Source organism: Etheostoma spectabile, chromosome 20, assembly GCF_008692095.1.
Source record: "Etheostoma spectabile isolate EspeVRDwgs_2016 chromosome 20, UIUC_Espe_1.0, whole genome shotgun sequence".
Taxonomy (NCBI): domain Eukaryota; kingdom Metazoa; phylum Chordata; class Actinopteri; order Perciformes; family Percidae; genus Etheostoma; species Etheostoma spectabile.
In genome coordinates this window covers 1,523,868-1,549,392 of record NC_045752.1, presented here as the reverse complement: position 1 = coordinate 1,549,392, position 25,525 = coordinate 1,523,868, and the positions used below count along the sequence as shown (strand labels likewise).

At 40.1% G+C, this 25,525-nt stretch overlaps 2 protein-coding genes across 2 annotated transcripts; one reads left to right on the top strand and one right to left on the bottom strand.

Annotated features, from left to right (window-relative positions):
- Positions 1-53: 53 nt before the first annotated feature.
- Positions 54-9,990, top strand: LOC116670368 (zinc transporter 2). Its single transcript, XM_032500869.1, has 8 exons — positions 54-223; positions 331-533; positions 4,158-4,304; positions 5,192-5,345; positions 5,707-5,893; positions 6,581-6,686; positions 6,798-6,932; positions 9,387-9,990. Exons 1-8 carry the CDS (start codon positions 159-161, stop codon positions 9,494-9,496), a joined length of 1,107 nt encoding a protein of 368 aa, XP_032356760.1. The 5' UTR covers positions 54-158; the 3' UTR covers positions 9,497-9,990.
- A 124-nt stretch (positions 9,991-10,114) lies between these two features.
- On the bottom strand, positions 10,115-25,236 carry coq8ab (coenzyme Q8A, genome duplicate b). Its single transcript, XM_032500848.1, is given in 16 exon segments — positions 10,115-10,798; positions 12,845-12,931; positions 13,404-13,469; positions 13,559-13,666; positions 13,896-14,037; positions 17,158-17,251; positions 17,406-17,487; positions 18,086-18,226; positions 18,308-18,378; positions 18,381-18,392; positions 20,645-20,770; positions 21,569-21,640; positions 23,225-23,291; positions 23,441-23,743; positions 24,513-24,664; positions 24,939-25,236. Coding segments are annotated over 15 exon segments (1,800 nt in total). The 5' UTR covers positions 24,648-24,664; positions 24,939-25,236; the 3' UTR covers positions 10,115-10,504.
- Positions 25,237-25,525: the final 289 nt, after the last annotated feature.

Here is a 25,525-nt window from a genome sequence, read left to right as displayed (position 1 = left end):
TAATTTGAACAGTTTGCTGTCAGTGAGCTCTGAGCTCAGTCACCTGCCATTGGCTCCTGTTGTGCTCCACCTCTGAGAGAAAACACATGTTGGAGCAGGTGGCCAGTTGTCAAGTTTCCCCTTAACATTAGTTTAACTTAAAATGAGCCTCTGAAGGTATGGAGGCTTCAACGGATTCAGAGAAACAACATCTGATTGAAACTCATTTGGAGGCTCTTACATGGTATGTTTTCATTATTTTTGTCCAATCATATATCAGCCCAATGTCTGCACAGATTTATTTGATTTAAAATCACTCAAACTATCTTAAGGTTTAGTTCTCTACTTCAGGACGAGTTCTCCAGAGGACAGATATTCAGAGTCTCTGTCTGAGTCCAGCGATGGCTCCAGCGTGGACGGCCAGTGGCCCGACCAGCTGTGCCAGGACATAGACTCCATGTCGGCGGCTGAAAATGACCACAGGCGGTTGGCTAGAAGGAAGCTTTTTATGGCCTGCGCCGTCAGCCTCGTCTTTATGATTGGAGAGTTGATTGGTAAGATGGAAAAAAACTAAAGATTCGTCCTACCTGTTAATTTGTTTGTTTCAACCTTCCACTATTGTATCAGAAACTGTGTGACTGAATGCATCCTGAATTCATTCAATAACTAAGTAAATGAAAAGGGACCCTGGTTGACTTGTAAATAGCTTCAGGCCAAGGTCACAAGTACTGTGCTTAATTTGAGGTATTTTGACTGTGGTACTAACCATTTTCTGCTCCTTTAATATATCTACACTACTACATTTAAAGTGTTTTCCCTAGGTTTGTGAAAGACTTAGGTTTGTTTGTTTTATTTGGATCCCATTAGCTTTAGCATAAGCTAAAAGCTATTCTTCCTGGGGTCCTACAATCTGTTCTTGTGACAATACTCTTTACGACATCCCATTACACACACACCACACACACACACACACACAAGACATAACATTTGAAAATACAAATCATATTTAAATCTTAGTTAATGCAATTAATACAAAAAAAATAAGATAAAAACACACTACTCCGAATAAATCTATTTTAAAAAATAAGATAACAAAAACCCCGGTAGGTATTATGCAGGGGGTTTAGCGGTCCTCCCTACAGACATTGTGAGGTTTTTCAATAAATTTCATAAATATGTGTGTAACATTGTAAAGGCTAGAACAAATAACACCCAAGAAGCTTAAAGACTGAACTTGCTAAAGAAGTCCACTTTGGACAAACTACAATCACTAGATCTAAGAAAAGTATTTTTTTTTTGTAGTTTTGATGCTCACATTGATTTTACATTCATTCAGATTAGGTGGTGCCCAAAAATGCTTCTAATGGTAGGGGGAGGAGGAGGGGGGGAGGAGGAATCATATTGAATCTTTTACTCCCCTGCCTTTATCTGAGAGCTTTAGTTTTTTTGTGACTTTACATAGTAAAAAAAACATTTTTCATGTATAACTTAGAACACTTTTTATTTTATTTTTATTTTGAAAAAACAAAAGGGGACAATACATATTAATGAACATTTTCACAAATGTAAATATGCCAGATTGTAGCCTTAGGCTAATTTCCATCTGCAGACCAATCTTAAAAGATATTATCACTTGTCTAGATAAGACCAGCAAAAGGCACAAATATAAAATTCATAAAATTGACCTGGTGCAACACAAAAATGCTGATTACTAGAGCTAGACTTAAATAGATAAATACATTAGCCAATTTCACCTTATGGCTAGTCTCACATTGCCAGACCTTCCTCCACAGCGCTGCAAGGGAGGGTCTGGCCAAAGATTCTCTATAAATGAGGTCTTCTAGACCATCTCTGGTCTGGCTAGTACACACAACATTCCAGAAGGGGAGGAAAGACGGCAATCACAAGCGCCAGACGTGGCTACGGTGCCGATGCAAAATAGTCTCGGGAAGGAACTTGTTTTGATGGAACATGTGTACGTTCAAAAGATGTTTTAGTCGTTCAACAGAAAACTCAGACTAGACAGATGGTCCAGCTAGCTGTCTGGATTTACCCTGCGGATCTGAGGAGCAGTTAACCAGAGTCCTCATTAATCTGGCCCAAAAGAGGGACATCTGGCGGAATTTCCAGCAGCACCGGCGCAATCCCAGAAGTGGAACGTCGTGCTTATTGCAGATCTAGCTGCACCGGTTTATCGGCCATTCTCAAACTATGGGCACTTCATGTCCTTTTGATCATATTTTATAAAAAAAACATTTAATTTTGGAAAATTCACACTTTCATAGTTAACTTTACAATGAAAGTAATTGTAAAAAAAGTGATTTTTTTTCACCTTTTAAAAACATCATTATAGAGGCAAATATTGCTGTTTTGTTCTTGTTCCACACCCAGACTTCTGATCTTCATTAATAAAAATAAAGTGTTAAAAATTATTTATCTATTTTTAATGTGACTGAATAAAAGTATCAACAAAATAATCAAAACAAATCATGGTATTTAAGGTCACACAACTATTAATGTGATTTTATACACAAAATGTACAGTATTGCCATCATTTCCACCACAACACTGTCCCTTTAAAAGGTTTTCAATGAAAGATTGGTTGGGTAGTTTCTATGGAGATGAACAATGACGTCCCATTTGTCTGATACGGAGGAGATTTTGAATTTCTTCACCAACTTTCACCATCATCAACTTTTAAAAAACCACAAACCTACAAATGCTGAATAAACAGAAATGTCAAAACGTCTATTCATTCTCTAACAAAGTATGCTAGTAGTAAAGAGACGGCTGGCTAACAGTTTGAGTGGGGCTTACCCATACACCGTTAATATTAATATATACAGTCTAGGGCTTACCCATACACCGTTAATATTAATATATACAGTCTAGGGCTTACCCATACACCGTTAATATTAATATATACAGTCTAAGGGCTTACCCATACACCGTTAATATTAATATATACAGTCTATGGGCTTACCTGGAACCTGGAACCGTGACCTCAGCCAACTCCGCCATCACCAACTAGTATCTGGATGCGGACGCTGTCTCGTTCAGGTTTTTGTTCTAGTCGTTGGTCGGGACAGAAAACCAAGCTGGACATAAAAGGCGTTCGGGCTTCAAGAGCGCAGCCAAAGGTGCTCAAAAATCAAATGTCTCTTCGTGTGTCGCGAGCCACACACAACATCGGTGATATCGCGACAAGTCTCTCTGAGCACCTGCGGTTAATTGATAAGCCCCGCCCACTACCAGCCAGCCAATACAAAAGAAGGAAATAGGCTACTGAAGACTACTGTAGAACACACTTATTTTTTCTTCCCTTTCCTACTTTTATCGATCCCCAGTGGGAACTGCTCACCCTGACAGTCACGATGACATAGTTTATCAACCAGAGAGCACTGACAAGTTTATTTTTACACTGTAAAATGTAATCTTCAGCATGCATTTTGTTTACAATACCACAACTTAAAACATTTAAGAGATGTCATGTCCTTACCTGGTACACAACCGTCCCCTTTTAAGCGCGCACACACACACACACACACACACACACCACACATTTATTTAACCCTTGCGTTGTCTTCCAGTCAAAATTGAAATCAACACTTTTGTTGGCACTTTTTGATGTTTTAACTTTTTTTCTCTTTGACGTTTTCAACAATACATAACACTAACTTATTAAGTTTAGTTTTACAGTTATTTTTGGAATTTATGGTCAATAAACCTCATTTATAGAGAATTATACCTAATAGAAAAGCAGAAATAGGAATTGTTTAGACTAAAATTAAAGGAATGGATGTTGATGGATAATCACAGACTGGAATATGTCGACTTTTACTCAATACTATTTCAAAACCACTTTTAATTTAATTTCAAATGCTATAAAATTTAATAAGACACACGAAAATTAATGAAAGTAGAGATTTGTACTTGCCAAACAGCATTGTGTGGAATCAATCATGTTATTTTGAGGAATTAAAAAGAACACTGATATAGGATAATGGGTCAATTTGACCCGAGGACAACATGAGGGTTAAGTCCACTTGAAGAGCACAATTTACAGGAACACACATACAGATACATTTAAATACATATACAAAATCATGAGACATGGGCATACAGAAGATCTTCATAAAGCATATCCCTCCATTCACACACCTTGTTGTTCTGTGCAGGTGGATACGCTGCTCGCAGTCTGGCCATCATGACAGACGCAGCACATCTTCTGACGGACGTCGGCAGCATCGGGATCAGCATCTTCTCTCTGTGGATCTCAACCAGGCCTCACACACACACCATGACAGTTGGGTGGCATCGAGCAGGTGAGATCAACAACTACTTTGGTGGTTGGACGACACATTCCTGTTAAAGGAATAGTTTGACATTTTGGTTTATTCACTTAGTTGCTTTCTTTCTGAGAGTGAGATGAGATGTTTATATATATATTAATATTAGTCAGTATTTCCCAAGCAGAATATTTGTAGCAGAGTTGAGAAGGGGTTGAAACATCTCTGAGCTAAAGTATTTATATTGATAGATGAAATATTAAAAATACTAAACACTTGTAAAAAGAAAAAGAAAGAAAAGAGACTTTGAATGTGTAATTTATCAACTTGACTACAAAGTCTGCTTTTAGAGATATGTATCAGAATTATAGCTTATCAGTATTTGTAGTTATATAATTGACTGGGGGGGGGGTGAATGTGAGGCAGCGGGTGCCTGGCAGGCTGAAGGTCAGACATGATGCAGTGCAGAGTGAGTGAGTGTTGCTGGCCCCTGGTCCTGCTGCGGCCCAGATGTTATTCTGGTCCATGACCGGGGGTGTCTCATGGACCTGGCGTGCTTGTTTTGCCTTTAATCATCAAACAGAAGAAAGCATTTTATGTCGAGCAGACAACAATGGAAAGCACAGTTTGGTTGAATTGAGCTGTTGTAGTATTTCGCACATTTGACAAAATGACATTTTTATCTTTTGCAATGACAGTTTTGCCCCTTGTCTCCGTTTTCTCCTTAAATTTTGACACGATTGTGTGACAAAAAAGCTGTATGATCTGTCATGGCCATTTCTGTGTTTACACAACATTGTTGACCATTTTCAGCACAGGTTGCACATATTGTCTTGTGCCTGTGCAGGAGTAGGAAGTGCAAAGTAAATCTTAAAGGCCCTTAATGAACCCACCCAGTTATTGACAGTTGTTGTGTTAAGCAGAGATTCTGGGCATGTTGCTGTCAGTGGTGTCTATCTGGGCGGTGACAGCAGTTCTGGTCATAACAGCCATTCAGAGGATCACTGATGGAGACTATGACATCAACAGTCAGATCATGCTCCTAACCTCCGGCTGTGCAGTGGGGGCCAACGTCCTGTGAGTATGAGGAGCTTGTTTGTCTTTCGTTTGCTACGGAGGGTTAGGGTTCATTAATAACAGTGGGGGAATGGAAGTACATTTACTTAAGTACACATTTGAGGTACTTGTACTTTGTCTTTTCTTTCAGTGCCACTCTCTACTTCTGCTCCGCTACATCTCTGAGAAAAATATTTTACTTTTTACTCCACTACATGAATCTGACAACTTTCTTTACAAAATAAGATTTAATAAAATAATGTTTTGTTATAAATTAAAGTACCCAACAATATAACGGCCTATAACTGTTTTAATAGTTTCTTTACTTTTAATACTATACATAAAGTACATAAAGAATCTGAATACTGACTTTGTTTTTTAGGATGGTCCTGATCCTCCATCAGTCTGGATCCTCACACGGCCACAGTCACAGCTTTCCCAGCAGCCGGCTGCAGACGGACAGACAGCACCACGGCCACGGCAGCGTGAAGGCGGCTTTCATCCACGTGGTGGGAGATCTGGTGCAAAGTGTCGGGGTCCTGCTGGCTGCCACCATCATCCACTTCTGGGTCAGTGTCAACCAAAACACTAAACTAACATCTCTGCAGCAAAATGCTAACATGTCTTCATCTGACAATTTTGATACACTGATGCTAAGCTGGTTTAAGGTTTACCATATTCACCATCTTAATTTAGCATGTTAGCATTTGCTAATTGGCACTGAACACAACATGAGTGTCTGTACCAGCTTTCATGGAAAACCATCTGGTACTTACGATATCTCTGGACCAAAGTGCACTCTAGTTTTGATTTTGAGTCAATCCCACATATACCTTCCTGCTGCTGTCAATACTCAGAGCACCGAATGTATATAAATCCGCAGATGAAACTAGACCTAAATAAATTGTTTCATTCTGTTTGATTATTGTGCACGGCTACTTTAGCCTTTAGAAAAAAGAAACTTTACATTAGTGAGGTTTTTTTCTAAGAATGATTGGGTCAGAAAGTATTGAGAGACAGACTAACACATTAGTGGCTTTGGTCTTTTTATGGAATTTGTTGACAAGAAGGAGAAAAAGAATAACTGCAACCTTATTCTTTAAACTCTTAAGTTATAAGAAATGTATGTCTGTAAAGACCTGTCATTTCCTGGGACTGGGTGCAGACTTAAGTCACAAGGGTAATGAACTTAAACATTCAAGCTCTGTTCTGTGGTTTATTATTTGTTATTAATCCGATTTGTGTATTCCTCACAGCCTGAATATAAAGCAGCAGATCCGATTTGCACATTCGTGTTCTCGGTTTTTGTTCTTGGAACAACACTCCCAGTCACAAAGGATGTTTTCGTTATCCTGATGGAGGGTAAACACAAATTCCCTCACCTGTGTCTGATGTATCATGTTACACATGTCTGGTGGCTTATGATGTATCATCTTACACATCATTACTGAGTGTTGCATTTCTTTTCTGCAGGAGTTCCTCAGGGCATTACCTTCAGCACTGTGAGAGAGCTGCTGCTGTCTGTGAGAGGAGTTGTGGGTGTTCACAGTCTGCACATGTGGAGCCTCAACATGACTCACTCTTTACTTTCTGTCCACGTGGCCACAGGTGAAACAAATACTGCTAATCTCGACTTTACACACAGTCTGGCTGTAGGGGACGTGGTGCACAGCCGTCAGTTAAATAGTCAAGAAGATGCTCCTGAAGTTTAATACCTTTTGTAGACTTATAATATTATAACAAAGAAATACATGGGGGAAAAGTAGTTCATTTCTTTTCAAAAGAAATTTGAAGAAAATATAAGAGTCAATTTGAAGATATCTCTGGAAGAACTCAATACTTATGTAAGCTGACTCTTTTGTTAAGTTGTTATAGTCTTAGCTTACTTCATTTTAAATAGGACCATAATGTCTACCTACATACATACATACATACCTACATACCTACCTACATACGCCTTGAAATACACAATGAAATAAACAAATGGGGCAAAAAATAGTTAAATAAATGGATATGCTATTCTGGAGGGATCCAGATGCAGTTGCAAGGTACCGACGGGCCCGAAAGGCTGCAGCCTCTGCCGTGAAAGAGGCAAAGCAGCGGGTGTGGGAGAAGTTCAGAGAAGACATGGAGAAGGACTTTTGGTCAGCACCAAGGTGCTTCTGGAATCCGTTCACCACCTCAGGAGGGGAAGCGGGAATCACCCAAAGCTGTGTACAGTAGGATAGGATCCTGTTAAACCCTCAATGAGGAGGTAATAGGGCGGGAAGGGCACTTTGAGGAACTCCTGAATCTGTGTCCGGGTTCTGGGCCCGTAAGTCAGACTATTCCATGTGAGGGTTTGGCCTCCTCCCTTTGTCACCAATCCTGCTTGCGTATTTAGGGACAATAATAAATTAATGTGCGGGATTTAATAGCGCTTTTCCAGTCTTAAAACAATTTGCTCAAAGGGGCTTTTAAAATCTACAGGATACATTCACCATTCACACACATTCAAAACACTGTGGCCGGGGCTTCCGTACAAGGTGCCACCTGCTCATCAAATAACATTCACACACATTCACATCCGATGCGCAGCACCGGGGGCAACTTGGGTCAGTGTCTTGCCCAAGGACACTTCGACAATGACGCAGGGGCGGGGATCGAACCCCCAAACCTTCCGATTGGCAGAAAAACCGCTCAAACCACTGAGCCCCCAGCCACCCCTATATGAGGGTGAAGTTGAAGGGTTTGCAGTTCAGTGGGCTGGGGATCTCATTGTGCTTTTTGTAGCTGAGGTGGTCCTGATGACATCACGCCTGTGACCCTTCAGCACTCACTGGATCGGTTCGCAGCAGAGTGTGAAGCGGCTGGGATAGAATCAGCACTCTAATATGAGGCCATGGTTCTCGCAGGAAACTTCTTCAGGTGGAGTGGGTCCTTACCCCAAGTGATTTAATTTATTGCACCGTTGTTGACAAAAAGGGAGCGACCAGAAAAGGGAAAAGGGCTCAACTACCGGTCAGTTTTTGTTCCTACCCTCACCTATGTCATGAAAGGGTGGGTCATGACCCAAAGAAAGAGATCCAGGGTACAACGGCCGAAATGGGTTCCTCAGGAGGGGGCTGGCGTCTCCTTAGAGATAGGGTGAGAAGCTCAGTCATCCGAGAGGAGCTTGGAGTAGAGCCCCTGCTCCTTTGCGTCGAAAGGAGCCAGTTGAGGGGGGTTCGGGCATCTGGTAAGGATGCCTCCTGGCGCCTCCCTAGGGAGGTGTTCCAAGCACGTCCAGCTGGGAGGAGGCCTCCAGAAGACCCAGGACTAGGTGGAGGATCATATCTCCAACCTGGCCTGGGAACGCCTCGGGATCCCCCAGTCGGAGCTGGTTGATGTGGCTCGGGGAAGGGAAGTTTGGGGTCCCCTACTGGAGCTGCTCCCTCCATGACCCAATACCAGATAAGCGGACTAATGAATGGATGGAGGTTTATTTCTGTGGACTTTTATTTCGTAAAGTGACATTTGATTTCTCTCTATATTTATTTCCAATTCTTATTTGCACATCAGGGGGCGGTGGCTATCTCTCACATTCAGAACAGAGCCGTGGACGGCAATATGAGCAAGTACAGTATATAATAAAAATACACCCTGTATCAGCAGAGTCGGTTTAATTAATTAAGAACTTTTCCCCTCTAAGAGGACAAGTAGTGCTTTGGTTTGTATTCCTTTTCTTCCTACTTATCTGTTGCCCCTCCCAATTCTTTTATCTTTATATTCTTTATTCTTTTTATGGTGTTATAAATGTACTTTTTTCCTCTCTGTTACATGGAACACAGCCTTATCTTCATTGAAATCGGGTCCAGTTAAGCGTGAATTAGGATCAAATCCAAGTAAAAACTAAAAGCCTGAGGACCAAAATAGAAAAAAACTGTCGCTACTGTTATGGATTCAATGAAGAAAGCCAAAAAAATCCCTGTTTTTACATCGAGAAAAGTCGAGTCACCATCCAGCTGTGACTGAGAGGAAGTCTGTGTTATGATGCATGTTTAAGATAATTGTGAGAAAATATTCCTGTATTTGTGTCCTCAGAAGAAGATGCTGACTCACAGATCGTTCTCAGGAAGGCAACAAAGCTCCTGCGCTCGGAGTTTGGTTTCTCCAGCGTCACAATCCAAGTGGAGTTAAAGGACGCCTGCTGACTGGACGAGGACTGTGGAGACGGATGACTCAAGCGCTGGTTTACTGCTTAACAGTCTCTGGTACACTGGTACAACTGAACATTCATACATTTCAGGAGTTTGTCTGCAATTGTTTTAATGCAATAAGCAGATCCTTACTATCTCTGTTTAGTAATCCTCAGTTGCTTCCAGCTTCTTTACATTTCATTCACAGGGAATTCCTGTGAAGAGCTGTGAGTCTTTGACAAATATATTTATTCATGCTGTTACTACAGTCATGTTTGAGCTTTGTTTACCAATTAAACTCTACTGGCGGTCATTACATTGTCATAATAAATTATTTTTTATTTCTGAAGCAGCAGAATGTCGGGTTTTGATGTGATGATTTATGGGATTATTAGACAGATCTAACTGTAATGATCAGTTCTTAAGGCCTGTGTGTAAATGCAGTCAGTACCAAATGTTTTTATTTACATATGAAGAGACACATCCACTTTTTGTGAAGCACGTTGATAATGCGTTCACATTATTGTTGCTTATTTCTCAAGAATTCTGATTATTAATGACTCATTAAGATTTCACAAAAGCAGCCTCTCAGTTGGTTCAGGTTCATTGGTTTTAAAATAATAATCTGCATTCTCAGAAATGTACAAATCTTTGAAGGTGGTTGGTTTTCATCAGAATGTATGTATTTCAACTGACTGAATTACAGTTTCTCAAACCATACAAACACATAGTTGTTCATCCAAACAATACATACAAATAATCTTCACACATTGTCTGACTGGAAGCCCTGGTCAAAATGAGCAATGGAATATTAGGCATGCAATAAATTGTTCCTAACAGGCAGACATTATTATGACTCATGTTTTTTTTTTTTATATACTCAGTTTACCTAAAAACACAAAGCTACATCTGGACATTATCTGGCCAATTTGCACAAAAACATATTCAGAATGTGTGAGTTAAATTGTTCAACATACCACAAACAAGGCTACACAGTCCTGCTTTAAACAGGCCAGTCTCCAGCTAGTTTGTGAACTCAGGGCGTCCGTCTTTCCAGTAGTTGTGGTAGGCCTCCTGGAACATGTTCCTGCAGGAGATCTTAGCTTTGAGTTTGGAGCAGATGAGGAAGGAGCCGCCCATCTTGCGGTGGAGGGAGTACGTCTCCTCGGGAGGCGGTGTGAGGCGCTCCCTCAGCATCACGGGGATGAGGCTGTGGATGCGCTTGGTGGTGCTCTGACTCCCAAAGTCAAAGGGCTCCTCGGAAGAGAAGGCCTCCCCGAGGATCATCACTGCATCCACGTGGGCCTTCTCCATCGCCTTGTAACAGGACACAGCTGTTAGTCAACAGGCTTCAAAGCTTTAAAGGAGAATTCTGGTTGATTCCAACACGTAGCTCTATTGTTTGTAAATGAGGAGTGCTATCACTAGAGAGAAAAATGAAACCAATTGGTGCTGCCTACACCGTGTTATCCTCTTGCTAGAGTTAGCACCCAACAAGCTTCAACAGGGCAAGTTTTAAACTTGTTTTTAAACATATTCAAAATGTCATTAAAAGTGCCTACCCATGTGCAGTGATTCCTTCCGAGTGAACACAGTGAACCTGACTACAGTAGATGTGAAAGAAATGCATAAAAGTTGTGCTAATTCAGCTGTTTTTAGTTCCTGTGTTGAGATGACAGTTATGGAGCTTAGGGACCGTCTACAAACACAGAAAAGAGATCAAACTAAAATATGTGGGCTATCAATTTAATGATTAAAAAAAAGGTAGTGTCTCAAAACTTAGCTCAATTATAACTTGTCTCCTGTTAGTTGTACTACAGCACTTTTCAAAAATAAGCGTATACTTATTTTTGAAAATATGTTTGCATCTCTTTTCTGTGTTGTAGTTTGTAGACGGTCCCAAAGCACTCCTCGCAGTATCAACACCGGAACTAAACACAGCTGAATTAGCACAACTTTCATGCATTTCTGTCACATCTCCAGCCGTCAGATTCACTGTGTTCTCTCAGAAGGAATCACTGCACATGGCTAGGCAGATTTAATGACATTTTAAACATGTTAAGAGGCTAGAAACACGTTTAAAACTTGCCCTGTTTAATCCTGTTGGGTGCTAATTTTAGCAGGAGGATAACACGGTGTAGGCAGCACAGATTGGTTTTTCTCTCTACTGACGGCACTCCACATTTACAGACAACAGAGCTACGTGTTGGAATTGATCGGAATTCTCCTTTAAAGTCAAAGTTCTACATTTAGGGAAATACATAGTACGTATTCATTTTCTGGAGAGCCGGTTAGCTTAGCACAAAGACGGGAACCATCCTATAATATGACTTTTTTATGACTTCATGACATACTACAACAAAGCCTAACTAAGCGTGATTACTGATAATTTCCCCTCTCCACTAAACATGTCTACTGTTTCTTTATGGACTTGAAGGTGTGGTTCTTTTACTGTTGTCGCAGTTTGTCCTGGTCACCAGTAGAGGGCGAGAAAAACTTAATGCCACTTGAACAGATGTTACTAAATGTTGATTCATGTTTCAAAATAATTAAACACATGAAATGAAATACATTTCCAAATAAATGTCATTTCATTTTTGGTGGGAGTGGTGACTGCAGGTTTTTCATTCAAACAGATTACAGCACTACTTCAAGTATATCCAATGTATGCTACTTTATGCTTCCACTCCACATGTGCAAGGAAATATATTGCGCTTTTTACTCAACTTTTCTGTTTTTCTTTTATTGCAGGAGTCCCTGCAGTCCCCGGATTTTTCGTACTAAACACATGATCAACTCAGTATATATGACGCGCTGTTATAGTTTAAAGGCCTCACAGATGTTTTCAGTCATGTTGCTGAGTCAACGTGAGGTCATCATGTACGTATAAGAATGATAAAGTTGAAAATTCCCCCTGCAACAAAACTAACAAAAGAGTCCCTGAATTTGTTTTTGGAATCTCATTGCACACAATAAAAACCTGTGTTTTAAAAGTATTATCTTGTGTGCATAAGATTAAAAAAATAACTAAAAAGCATCTTTGGGGACCTTGAAGGCTCCATAATCTAACACTCTGAAGTGGCCATATTGCATAATGGTTACTTTTAAAACCTAACTTTGATGTCAATATGAATGGACATTTACTCAAGTAGAATTATAAATGTGAGGCTTTAACTGAACAGTATTTTTAAACTGCAGTAGTTACTTTTATTTAAATAAATGATCAGAGTATCTGAATCTACCGCTGAGTTTAGAGAGGTAAAACATTTTTTTTTTTACAGAAAGTCTCAGGAGTAAACTGCGTCCTAACAGTCGTTCTTTCACCAAACGTCACTGTGATTACACACGGTTTGTGTTTATTACCTTTGACTCGTATCCTGTGAGGAACTTCATGTCTCTGGATCTCTGCAGGACACCTTCCCTGTTCTTGTTTGCAGCCGCATTAATGATCTGATTAAGGAAATGAAAGAAAGAAATCTGTCAATCATCTAATTAAATGTTTGCCTGCGTGAAAATTAAGCATGTTATGGGCTTTCAATTAAACATTTGAGTGTCTGTCATTTTTACTAACTTATTGCTGCCACCATGACAGATATAAAACGTGTAAGTTTCTTGTCATGCAGTAACATGATTTGTTTTATATTTTTCACATTATTATGCCAGATTTTCTTGTTGTTACTACAATGATTGTGGTTTTAAAAGAAACTTCTCTTGTAATAATAAGAGTTGTATGTTGGATGGATCTTTTTGCAAACATGAAATAATCATTAACCGGTCATTGTCAATTTTTCTATCTAATTTAGACTGCAATGCTTTATCTTATAACAACAAACAATAATATGGTATGTAGAAATACCGAGAAATTGTGTCATAATTCGACAAGAAACTGTACAAATACCTACATCTATCTACATTCTCTCACCTCAATGTAGGCATCAGTGAAACTCTTATCAAATCCCCTCGTAGCTCCAAAGTCCAACAGAGCAACCTGAAGACATGAAACAGAGTTCAGTGAAGAAAGGGGAAATATCAAATGTACTATCAGCATAATAAATGAAGTGATCGAGACAAACTGACCTTATGAGCTTGTGGATCAAAGAAGAAGTTGGACCAGTTTGGATCAGTCTGCATGTATCTGAACTCAAAAAGCTCTCTCAAGCACAACCGCAAGATTTGCTCACAGATCTAGCAGACGCAAAGGGGAGTAAGAAAACAGTGCTCCGTGTTTATAATACTGTAATTTATGAACTGATGAATTATGTGTTCAGACATGATAATATATTGGTGTGGCCATGCCTTCGGGGTGTTTAAAAGGCGGCATGTCGCTACATTCCCCACATCACCTAGAACACCTTCCAAAGCTGTGTGATTGTGTCCTGTGAGCAGTGCAGAGTCCCCGTGTTAGAGCTCCTACCTCATTCCTGAGCTCCTGGGAGAGGTCTGTGGCTTGGTCCAGAGGGAACCCTGGAACCAGCGCTGTGGTGAGGACATGAGGGCCGCTCAGCTCCTCAATCACATCAGGCACATAGAAGAACGGGTGATCCTTCAGCAGCTCTCTGCCACACAAACAGCAAGAACAAAGTTACGAAAAAAACATGTACAAACACTCCTTCATACCCACTGCCATACACATCTGAAATTAAAAGTAATGACCCACTGCCATAAACGTCTTGTATAAATGACCCGCTGCCATAACACAATGACAGTGCACACATATATTTGTAATTTTACCCTTTGTAAATTATTCTTATAAACTATGGTATGTTTACTGTCTGAGTTTGTTTTTGCACTGTATGTTGAGGCCATGTCTAATGCATTTTTTGTCTCAGTGCATGCATTGTTTTAGTCTGGTGCAACACCAGCAGCACCTATGTTGCCGGTTACTATTTTGTGAGTAAAAGTGAGCCAACAACAAAAAAAACAACCAACTAATTACTTCTTGTGGATGAGTACAAATAGCAACGCAGATGAAGACTAGACGATTTCCTAGGCAGATATCGACTTGGGACTATATTGGGCACAGCCGAACCCAGGGCCAGTTCTAACCCTTTGGTTGCCCTAGGCAGAAAGAATTTTGGCCATTATATACACTGCATTTCCTGCATTTTGGTGAATTTTAATTTAATCATTATATGTTTTTACACCTTTATCTGAATCAATTTATGCCTGAAATATCTTCATGTAAAAGGGAAATATAGATTACAATCCAAATATAAATACATATTAAAGTATACAGTATATGTAGTAAGGCTTTCAGGCATTCTGTATTGCTTTCATTAATTTATTCTCCAGTAGATCGACTAGATTCTAATTATATCTGAGTCCGCACACATGTAGCCCAGCATAATGTACTCCTCTCTCTTTTGTTGGGGAAGTAACCTCCTTAAATGTGCATATGACAATTGTTCACCTGAATGATACATGTATTTATTTTAATTTATTAATAAAGCCCTGGATTTCAGATGTATTTGAGAAAGATTTCTGCTCATGTTCAAAACTTGCACATTCAGTATATTTCATCTGTGTTCTCTGAGATTTGGAGAAGTCGTGATATTTTGAGAAAAAAAACCTGATAATTCTATTAGAAGAATAAAGTCACAATATTTCAGAAAATAATCCACCTGCACCATTGTCTGCTGTGCAGTACGTGATCGCTCTGCTGATCTCAGACCTCCTGACAGAGACAGAGCCCCGTTTGAGACTCTGAATGAGACAGTTTGGGGAAGTGGCTGTAGGCTGCTCTACATCGGAGGTGGAAACCCAAAACTACGGCAGAAATAGGGACACATCTGTTACATTATGCCAACAGCAGAGCGCGGCCATTCTGAACCTGAAGCTGCACAGACCACGGAAAGGACGCAGCAGCAGCTCCGTGGTCTGTGCCGCTGCTCTTATTTATTTTTATAGCGAGAGTGGAAACTAAGCAACGCATAGGTCTGTTTCAGGGCTCCGTGTGTTTGAGTCTGACCCATATTCTGGCAACGTCACGTTGCTGTGTCAAGGAGTAAACCTCTATATATGGGCGCCCACTCTACCAGGTGAGCTAACCAGGCACCCTGAGGGCACTATTTTAATGCGTAACTGTCGCCGAAATGCAACCTAGGGTCTTTTTATGGATGTACCCAAGTCAAACTTTTGTTTAAAAGCATAATTAGGATAGAAGCGCCACTTTTAAGATTGACCATATTTTTGTTTTCGGTCAAATGGCCTTTTGAATGAGAGTGCTAGGGGCACTACTATGATAGCATCAAAATGACTATTTTTAAAACACTAAGAAGGCTCAACACATGAAACTTTGCTCCGAGTATCACCAGGGGCTCTACACATGAACTCAGCATGGAGAACATGGTTTATGTACAACTCATTTTAGTAGTTGCTTTTTCCGTTCTCCGCTATCTTCCCAGTCAAAAAGTCTCTGTGTACGCAAACAATGCTCTCAATGCAGAGTTCATGCGTAGAGACCCTGGTCATACTTCTAGTCAACTCTCATGATGTTGTGTCAAGCCTTCTTAGTGTTTTAAAAATAGTGATTTTGATGCTACCATAGCACTTGGCACTCCCATTCAAACGGCCGTTTGACCAAAAACAAAAATACAGTCAATCTTAAATGTGGCGCTTCAGTCCTAATTATGCTCTTAAACGAAAGTTTGACTTGGGTACATTCACAAAAAGACCCTAGGTTGCATTTTGGCGAGAGTTTAGGGCGTGTCCAAATCCACTTTTGCTAGGTTTGCTTTGGGCGTAACATGCAATAAACCAGATTGTCATCTCCCATTCCCTTTAAAAGCCAAGTGCGTTTGTACCTTGGCGCTTTGCTATTTTGATGGCGGATTTGCACCGTTATATTTTTATTTGTAATCTTTTGCATGTGTGTGCGCATCCCTGTGTGTGTGTGTGTAACAAGCATAGTGTGCACGCGCCTAGGGGCATTTTACTAATGCGCTGTTAAAGTAACAATTAAATACTGCTCTATTGATTTTAGACCAGGTTTTTGTTGGTCAATGGCGTGATCACTTTCCGATGCCTCAGGATAGCAACACACCAAGAATTCACTTAAACACACCTCCCTGTAAGACCAGCACCCCCCTGGGAGTGGGTGCATTTGCTGTTTGAACGCTGTGGGCGCCGGACGGCAAATTGAAAATTGCGTCGATCTTAAAATAGCAAAGATACTTGCGTCGGGCTTTGTGCTGCGCCGGCTGCAAGATGGGGCCCTGTGTCTGAAAAAAAATTAACCCGACCCCGCAAATCTGTGATAAAAAATATCAAAAGCAAAATGACCAACCTGTGCAAAGGAGAACATAGCTCTTACCAACTTGGCGGCTAAAGTATAAACTTTGGGAAATATGCTTATTCAGCTCAAACAAACCAGATATAACGTGTTTAGAGGCGGGGGACTATTTTATTTTTAAACTAACGGAGCAAGGGTAGCCGTTTCCTGTGTTTATGCTAAGCTAACTGGCCACTGGCTGTAGTTTCATATTTTATATACAGACAAGAAAGTGGTGTCAATCATCTTATTTAATTTTCCACAAGAGATCAAATAAGTGGTCTTAGGAAAGCATTGCTTTTATATTTAAAGGGTTACAAGCAATAAAAGGCTCTAACAAATACACACAATGTGAAATGAGTCCCAAAGTCAGCCTGTGTCATGAAAACAAGTGTGAACAACTTACTGGAACCTTTTGGCACACTTGGCCTCTCTTATGTAATCACACTCCAGCGCCAGCTCCCGGCTTGTGACCTCAATAAGGTGCTCAGGAAATAGACCTGTTAAAAGGGAGAGCCAACGTTAAAAAGCTGAAAATTAGGACAATTCAAGCTGCTTGTGTGGGAAAGTATAATGACAATAGTGGCGGTTACTAACATCAGACAATAGCAGCTGTTATCATACAAATGATAAAAAGCTTTTCAACAATGTTACCTTCAGGCAGCGCTTTGCTTAAACTCAGCGCAGTCATGATATTATTCACGTCACTGTCGATACTCTTGGCAACTCCAGGGTACTGAAAGAACACATTTGATTGTGTCATTTTTTTTTTTTGCTGTATTTTTTAATTGTTGGGCTTCTGTGTTTTATCTAGGGCTGCACGACTTGGAAAAAGTTATCTTGCGATTGTGATAGGATGGCATCTTGAGTTTACTTGATAATCTAGGGAAATGCAGAAAATAGGCTACAATTTTGAGATGTGTATTTTTCAACTTGAAAATACAAAGTTAAATGAGCATAAGAAGAAATATAATATTTTACAAAATTAAATAAAAAGAAATCTTAAATGAATACATTTTGTATGAGCAGTGTTGGAGCGGCTGTGTAAGAGGAAAAAGCGAGAGGAAAGGAGATAGCTAAGACGATCTAAGGTGAGTTAACAGTTAACACCAAGCTTCTTAAGGCACGGAGGCATCACCTGTTGTTAATTCTGTCGCTAAGGTGAAGGGTGTTACAACGAGGACACTGCAGTGCACAGAGGTCACTCACTCAGCACACCTTTTTGTTTACTTAAATTGGGCAATTGTTTGCGGTTAGGTTTGTATGTGTGTTGCAATTGCGATTAAATAAATTGTGCAGCTCTAGTTTTATCTCTGAGCAAACGCTCCTCAGACCTGAATCTTCATGGCAACTTCTCTGCCGTTCCTCAGTCGGGCTAAATGCACCTGACCGATAGACGCCGCTGCAAACGGCTTCTCCTCAAAGTACTCCAGCTGGTCTCTCCAGTTCGGGCCCAGGTCACTGCTGATAGCTTTCTGCAGACAGAACAGAAACGGTCTCTTCTATGAACTTAGGTTTAATGAGTGTTTAGTTTCGTAGGGCTCTCCATACTGTACCATCATCTGTTTAGGGGGCATGAAGTCGGCACTCTGTCGAACACGCTCGAAGATTTTAGCTAACTGAGGGTTAAAAAGGCGTCATCTGAAAGGAGGGAGAAATAATAGATGAACAGAGTGAAAACTAACTGACTAACTGCATGCATTGTTTAAAACGTGGGTTATCATTGCATTCAACAGAGCTTCTGTTTTTACAGTGCAAGTGACGAAGCTTTTGTACAGTGGAAGTAAAAACATAAAAGCATTGGTGTGTAGAATAAAAACAATCACACCTCAAGGTCCATTTAGTAGATGTTGCATCACATCAGCAGAGTTTTTGAACGACTTCTTGTCCATGTCAGCTTAAGTTTCTTTCTTGACCATGGACAATATTAACATGCTCGTAACATGTTTGATTTTGATTATCTGGAGCTGAAACGTTTTCAGTAACAAGTAACATTTAATCCGCCAATTCTTTTGTGCAGTAATTAATTAATTATATAAGTTTTTAGACCCAGTGGCACCTCTAATGTCTCACAAATAGACCTGGGTATTTTTCAACCTTATGTTAAGATTGTTGTAACAAACCTGGGTGTAAAAATGGATTGTGATTTTAAAATGGAGAAGCAGATCAATTCTGTTGTGAAAGCAAGTTTCTTTCAACTTAGGCTTCTTACTAAGCTTAAGGCCGTTTTATCCCGCACAGACTTTGAGAGGGTTATACATGCTTTTATTACAACACGTCTTGACTATTCTAATGCTGTTTATGTAGGTGTTAGCCAGGCCTCCCTCTCTCGACTACAACTGGTTCAAAATGCTGCCGCTAGTCTCCTTACTGGAACTCGTAAGCGAGATCACATCACCCCTGTTCTTGCCTATCTTCACTGGCTGGTTCATTTTAAGATTTTATTGTTTGTTTTTAAAGCCCTTCATGGACTAGCTCCAGTCTACATCACTGATCTGTTGAAGCCACATGCTCCTTCGAGGTCATTAAGGTCTGCAAACCAGACTCTTCTTGTTGTCCCTAAAACAGGGCTCAAGAACAGAGGGGATCAGGCTTTCTCAGTTGCAGCCCCGAGACTGTGGAATGAGTTGCCTCTTCATGTCAGACTGGCCCCGGTTTTTAAATCGCGACTAAAAACACATATTTATTCCCTGGCTTTTAATCCAGCATGAGAACTGTATGTTGCATTTGTCTGGTGTTGTATTCTGTCCATATATGGTTTCATGTCAATGTCCAGCACTTTGGTCTACCTGTTTTTTTTGTTTTTTTAAATGTGCTTTAGAAATAAAGTTTGATTGGTTGATTGATTGATCAATTAATTACTAATTAATATGTCACCTCAAGCTTTAGGAAATTGGGACATTTTACAGCCCAAATGGCAAGTGTCTTGCTCAGGGACACATTGGTCGATGTACTGCAGTAGGAATCAAACCCAGATCTCCCACACCAAAGGCATGTGATATATCCACTGTGCCATCCCCACCACCAACCACAATTAATAACAGCAAACTAGTAAATGTTTGGCTTTTTTGCCTTAAACATGACTGTTCCAGATCAGAAGAGGCTAATTCATTAATTGAATGAGTGTTTCAGTTGTAAACCATGATGATTGCTGATGAACATTACGTGATACACCCAGAACAGAACAGCTCTGTAAATGAAGACCGAGGTGAGACAGTTTTGCCAACAAGACTGGGGCCCCCACTGCCTCCATTTAGATACACAAAGATACCTGAACATTATAAAACGTTGTCATTTTGTCGATGAATCGTACAAACTAAGCGATATGGATATAAAGTATGTCACGTCCGGCTGCCATCTTGGTTTGAATTAAGAGGCAAATTAATAAATGGGTTTAAAATCCACGTTCACGTTTTGCTGAGCAGCCCTGTGTGTTTTTAAAACACTGCCAGATTTATCTTTCATAAAGATAAACGCTTAACTCTGTGACTCAGCTTTAATGATAATGCATGATAGGTGGAGCTGTGGACATCTAGGAGCATAACAACACTGTAGTGTAAGCGCGCTGTTTCAAGTGTCAGTTGAGCCTCGGCTGCCGACAATAGCTAGACCGGAATGGCACTTATTGTGCTGGGCTGGCCCAAGGTTTATTTTAGGTGATGACATTTCCCTCTTTGTGAAGGGATCTAGTTTGTCAGCTGGTGAGTCCGAATATGAAACATGATGAAGGCTTGTTGGGAAGCTGGAGCCCCAGTTTGTCGGGTCTCTGGTGAAAGCTGAACCGTTATGTCTGTGCATGACTTAGCAGTGTTTGTGTCTGTGGGAGTAACATAAGTTTGTTAGTTGCTGAAGATTAATTTCTATACAAGTGTGACATTTTTGATGACGCTCACCTTGAATACTGAGCATCTGTCCAATTTTTAGAGCAGCACCTCGGACTTTACAAAGTGTCCGGACGATTCTTTGAGCGTTGGCTTCGGTGAGGAAGGCACTCGAGTCCAGAATGGATTTTTTATCCCCTGAAAAAACACATTACCACATACATTTCACCTACAGATAAGATTGTTAACAGTTATATTTTATTCTTATATTCTTCTACTGCAGTACTTCTATTTCTATAATTTTACTTTATTTCTCTTTTTACTTTATCAATTAGTTTACTAAGTACCGTTTCGTTTTTAATTGAAATATACTGAAATACAATCTGTTACTGTATGTGAAATGTAAGATATTAGAAGGCATTACCTTTTACAAGTATTACATTTGATATGCAAGTTGTTGGTAGGGTTGAGTGGTAAAACCATTTATAACAAAAGACAACATAAATATGTCATACCACTTATCCCATGCTATCTATACCTTTAATATCTGTGGGTGGATTAAGCCCATTGTGGACAATGCCAATCAATGAGCAGCTCCATGGTAATATTGGATTTTTATATGAGAAACCTTTCTATTTAATTCACAAGATTAGCCTAAAAACAGACAGTAATTTTATTTTTTCAATTCAAAAGTTATATCATATCACCACCCCTCAGTGGGTGACAGTTGGTGGTACAAACTTCTCTTACTTTTTTTTTTTTTTTAAATGAACTATTTTAATGTAAATGTTCATATATTGTGGATAATGTGTTTGATTAACTGATTTCTATATCATAAATTCACAGTAAATAAACAAATGGCGAAATATTCTTTACATTTAATTAAATGTTCATTGGGTAACTTTAGAGTAGCAACCACAGCCTTTACATAAACTGTCCCAATGCTCACCTTTATAGTGAGGATATGATCATTAAAACCAAAAACTCTCTCGTCACCTTGCTGTTGGGGTTTTAAACTCTTCTTGGCCACTTCAGCGATAGCCCCAATGCCGAGTCCAACCGCCAGACCTAAAGACAAGAAATCCATAAAACATGATGATAGAAACGGTTAGAAAAATCAAGTTTGCATTATCAAATCAGGAAATTGTTTTGTGTAGATGCCCACAGTTACCTTTACCAATTCCCAACTCTACATCTGACAACAGCAGCAACTAAAAAGTTACCAGAGACCAGTCTGACTCCTCAGGGCAACACTCAGAGTCTTAAAGGTTTTGAGACGCCATTTAGGGTCAAAAAAGAAGCGGAAAAACAACTTATCCTACTACTCCCAAGTGCGCTGTCCTTTGATGACAACACATTTTATATTACAACATAATTTATATCAGGAAGGATCTGCCAAGTCACCAAAACATTTTCTCAGCCCTTCCCACAGTCACCAGACACCAGCTCTCCAAAACTGGTGACCCAGGTCATCACTGTTCACGTCCCTGTACAAGGAAGACATTTAAAAAAAAAAAAAACTAACTCTACTGTAAAACTAGCCAAAAGAGAAGAAAGAATATGTTCATATCTTCAGAAGCATTGACTTCATACTGAATCACAACAACTCTGCCGTGTTGACGTCCTGCATAGCGCAAAGCTCTGGAGGAAGTGCCAGCACTGCCAATGTCATTTGCCAATGTTGTTTGCACAACTCGTGTCAAAAATAGTTGGAAGTTAGCTAACAATAATACCAGAGTCCATTTATGATTACTGAAATTATACTGAGTCAATAAATACAAAAACATTAAATCCCAGGTCATTTCATTTGTTGAGTTCTAAAAACAGAAAGTGAGCGCGACATTAAGTTAGTTCGGAAAACAACTAATGATTTTTATTATTGATTGATCTGCTGCCTATTTGCTCATTTAAAAACGTTAAGTCTATAAAATGACAGAAAGAAAAAAAAAAATCACATTAATGAGTCTTAAATCATTTCATCTTTGGCCTTTTTTGCTGAAATGTGCTAACTGGTCAGCTGAGACCGTGCCAGAACTCATTTTCAATTAATCAACTAATTGATTAATTAACGCACCATTAAAACATGCAGCAATGCATCAGCAAAGACAGAAGAGGAAGTGCATATGGACATGAATACCGCTGGTTTGAAAGTGCTCCAAAAAAAATCGCCTTTGCAAATGTTTTAATGAGGAAGGAAATCATTTCAACACATTTTTTGAAACCTCAAGGATACACACAATGCGTTTCTGGTGAAAAGCACTGAATGTCAACAAAACGTTAACAAATCCTCAGGGCACCTTAAAAATGTGAAAAAATAAATTTAAAAAAAGTGCGCTCTAAAAACTCAACTTAAAAAGGTCAGTAAAGAAAAACTGTATAAAAATGTAACCAGTTCTGCACTTTGATACCCCGGCCTATAAAGCAACTTTTCGGCGGTTATATTTACATTTTTAGCCGCGAGTACACCTTTAGAGCACCTGGCAGCCACCCAGTATGTTAACACTGGCAGCAGGGCCATGCCGCTGGAGAAACTGAGGGTCAAACGCCTTGCTGAAGGGTACATACAGTGCATTGGCAGAAGTTAGAAAGGTTTACATTTCCTACTGTTTCTGGTAGGTGTAACATGACCAGCATACCAGTAAACACACCTACCTCCAAAACTGACCAGCCTTCCTATCCGTGTGACGGGCACCTTCCTCTCTCTGGCTTTCTCACTGAGCTGAAAGACAAGAAGAGAGCTAAACTTGAAGAGCAAAAGACAAATAAAACGATCCTCTGCTATGTTGAAACAATAACCAACATTGAACTAAGGCGTATTGATCCATATTATTCAAACACTGATAAATCAAAAGTGTTAAGAGTGGATACCACTTGTTTATGTTGCTTGAGGTTTGTTTTCTTGGGGTTTTTATCAACGTCCTCCGATGTCAGATGCCCCACAGTGGAGTTGTCCTGGTTAAATAACCTTGTGTGTCCAGAGAACAGTTGGTGGGACCAGTCCCTGTGGCACTTCAGACCTTTCGTGCTGGGTCTTCCAATGCAGGTTGTCTGTCCGTTGTTTACATTTCCGATGAAACAGGCACTGAAACAAGCTCCCATAGTGGAATATCTGTGGAGCTGCGCTGCTGTGGCTCTGCGGACGCAGAACTCTTGCTGTCTGTTGAACGTCTCCTAGATGACAAAACATGATCCATGTGAGCAGCTGTTGAAGGAATACTTCAACCTTTTAGGAAATATGCTTATTGGCTTTCTTGCCGACAGTTAGCTGAGATTATCAATACCACTCACAGATTAAGCTACAGCAAGCAGCTGGTTTGCTTAGCACAAACACTGGAAACAAGGCAACACACACACACACACACACACACACACACACACACACACACACACACACACACCTAAAGATGAAGCTTTGTGGTTTTATTTGTTGCATTTCAATTTAACATCAATTGTCAATGGGAAAGAGAAAGAAAAAATGTTGAGCTACACAAACTTGAATACTTTTTCATGTTTAACTCTTAGCTTTGCGTTTAAGATTAATTATGGGAACGTTTTAGCTTTTCAGACCTGTATTAATTATTCAAACAAGTCAAAAGGTTTCAAGCTGCAAAGAAGATGTCACTGCTTTTTTTTTTTTTAAGGGTCACAAGCCTAGAAGATAGAAAGAAAAAAAACTGGTCCATGTGTTGGTTTAGAAGCTTTCCTTCCCAGCAGTTCTGTCGGAAACACTGCACACTTGTCATTTCTTTAAGATGTCTATGTCCATAAACAAGCCCTTTCAGACTTTACAAATCCTCTCAACTGAGCTCACAACCCTGTCCACCATTGTTGGTGTTGATGAGGTGATAGTGGCAGAATCAGACTCAGGAACTATCTGGGTTACATGTCTGTGAAACTCTATCCGGCTCTGCTACGGCCAAATCACGGCTGACTTGCTCACCCTTGCTGATCCAGCGCTGTGATGGAAGTTTAGCAGCCTCTGGTTCCCGGTGCAGTGCAGGCCGCCTGGTGGAGCTTTGCTGGCCGACTGCTTCATCCAGGTCAGACCCCTCAAGATCACCGTGTCACCCGTCATAGTGTTGATGTTCAGACCTGAAGCCAGGATTAACAGGGTCTGTCTTATTTTGAATTTATTTAGAATTAATCATCGGTTTATGTTTCCATGCATGTGCAAAAAGCATGACTCCTAATTACATAGCGATTAAAAGTGCAATATTAACGTGGCTTCCTGTGTGATAAGAGAGTAGAAAGACAAACAAATGCACACTGAACATTTTAAAACAAACACGATATATTACACAAGTTAAGTCATTTTCACAATGGAAATGTATTAAAAGTGACACGTGGACATTTCACTTCCACTCACCAACTTCACAACAGATGTCCTCTCAGCTCCATGGACATCAAATTAGCCTGGGAAGTGCACAGCGAGCCACCTCGATTTGATTTGACACAATTTCTTCTAAACACTTCAACCCCAGCGAGGCAGCAAGTCGCGCGACACGCTGAAGGACACGCATAATCCACGGGGTGGGGGGGAAGTTGAACTAACACGGGCCAATGAGGCAAAGTTCAGCTGCTAGCTCCGGGTATCAACAAATCTCCGCACTGGTTGGACAAACTGTCAGTCGCTCCTCAGCGGGTGTGACGGCTGACGCTCACGCTCAGGGTAGTACGTGACCTGCACGCATGCTGCGTTCACGAGCTATCAGAAAAATCCGGACAAAAATACAAAGTCTAAACTAAAAACCTATGTAAAATGTAAAAACAAAAAAGTGAATACACTAGTATAGTTAAGTAAACTACTACATGACAACATGACTTACTGTTCCTACATATCCTGTGTCGCTTTTTGAGAGCTCATAGATAGAAACAGCTGCCAGTCGTAGATACATGGGACTATGTCCATGTATTTGATAGTGGGAATTGACAAGGACTGTGCATTTCCACATA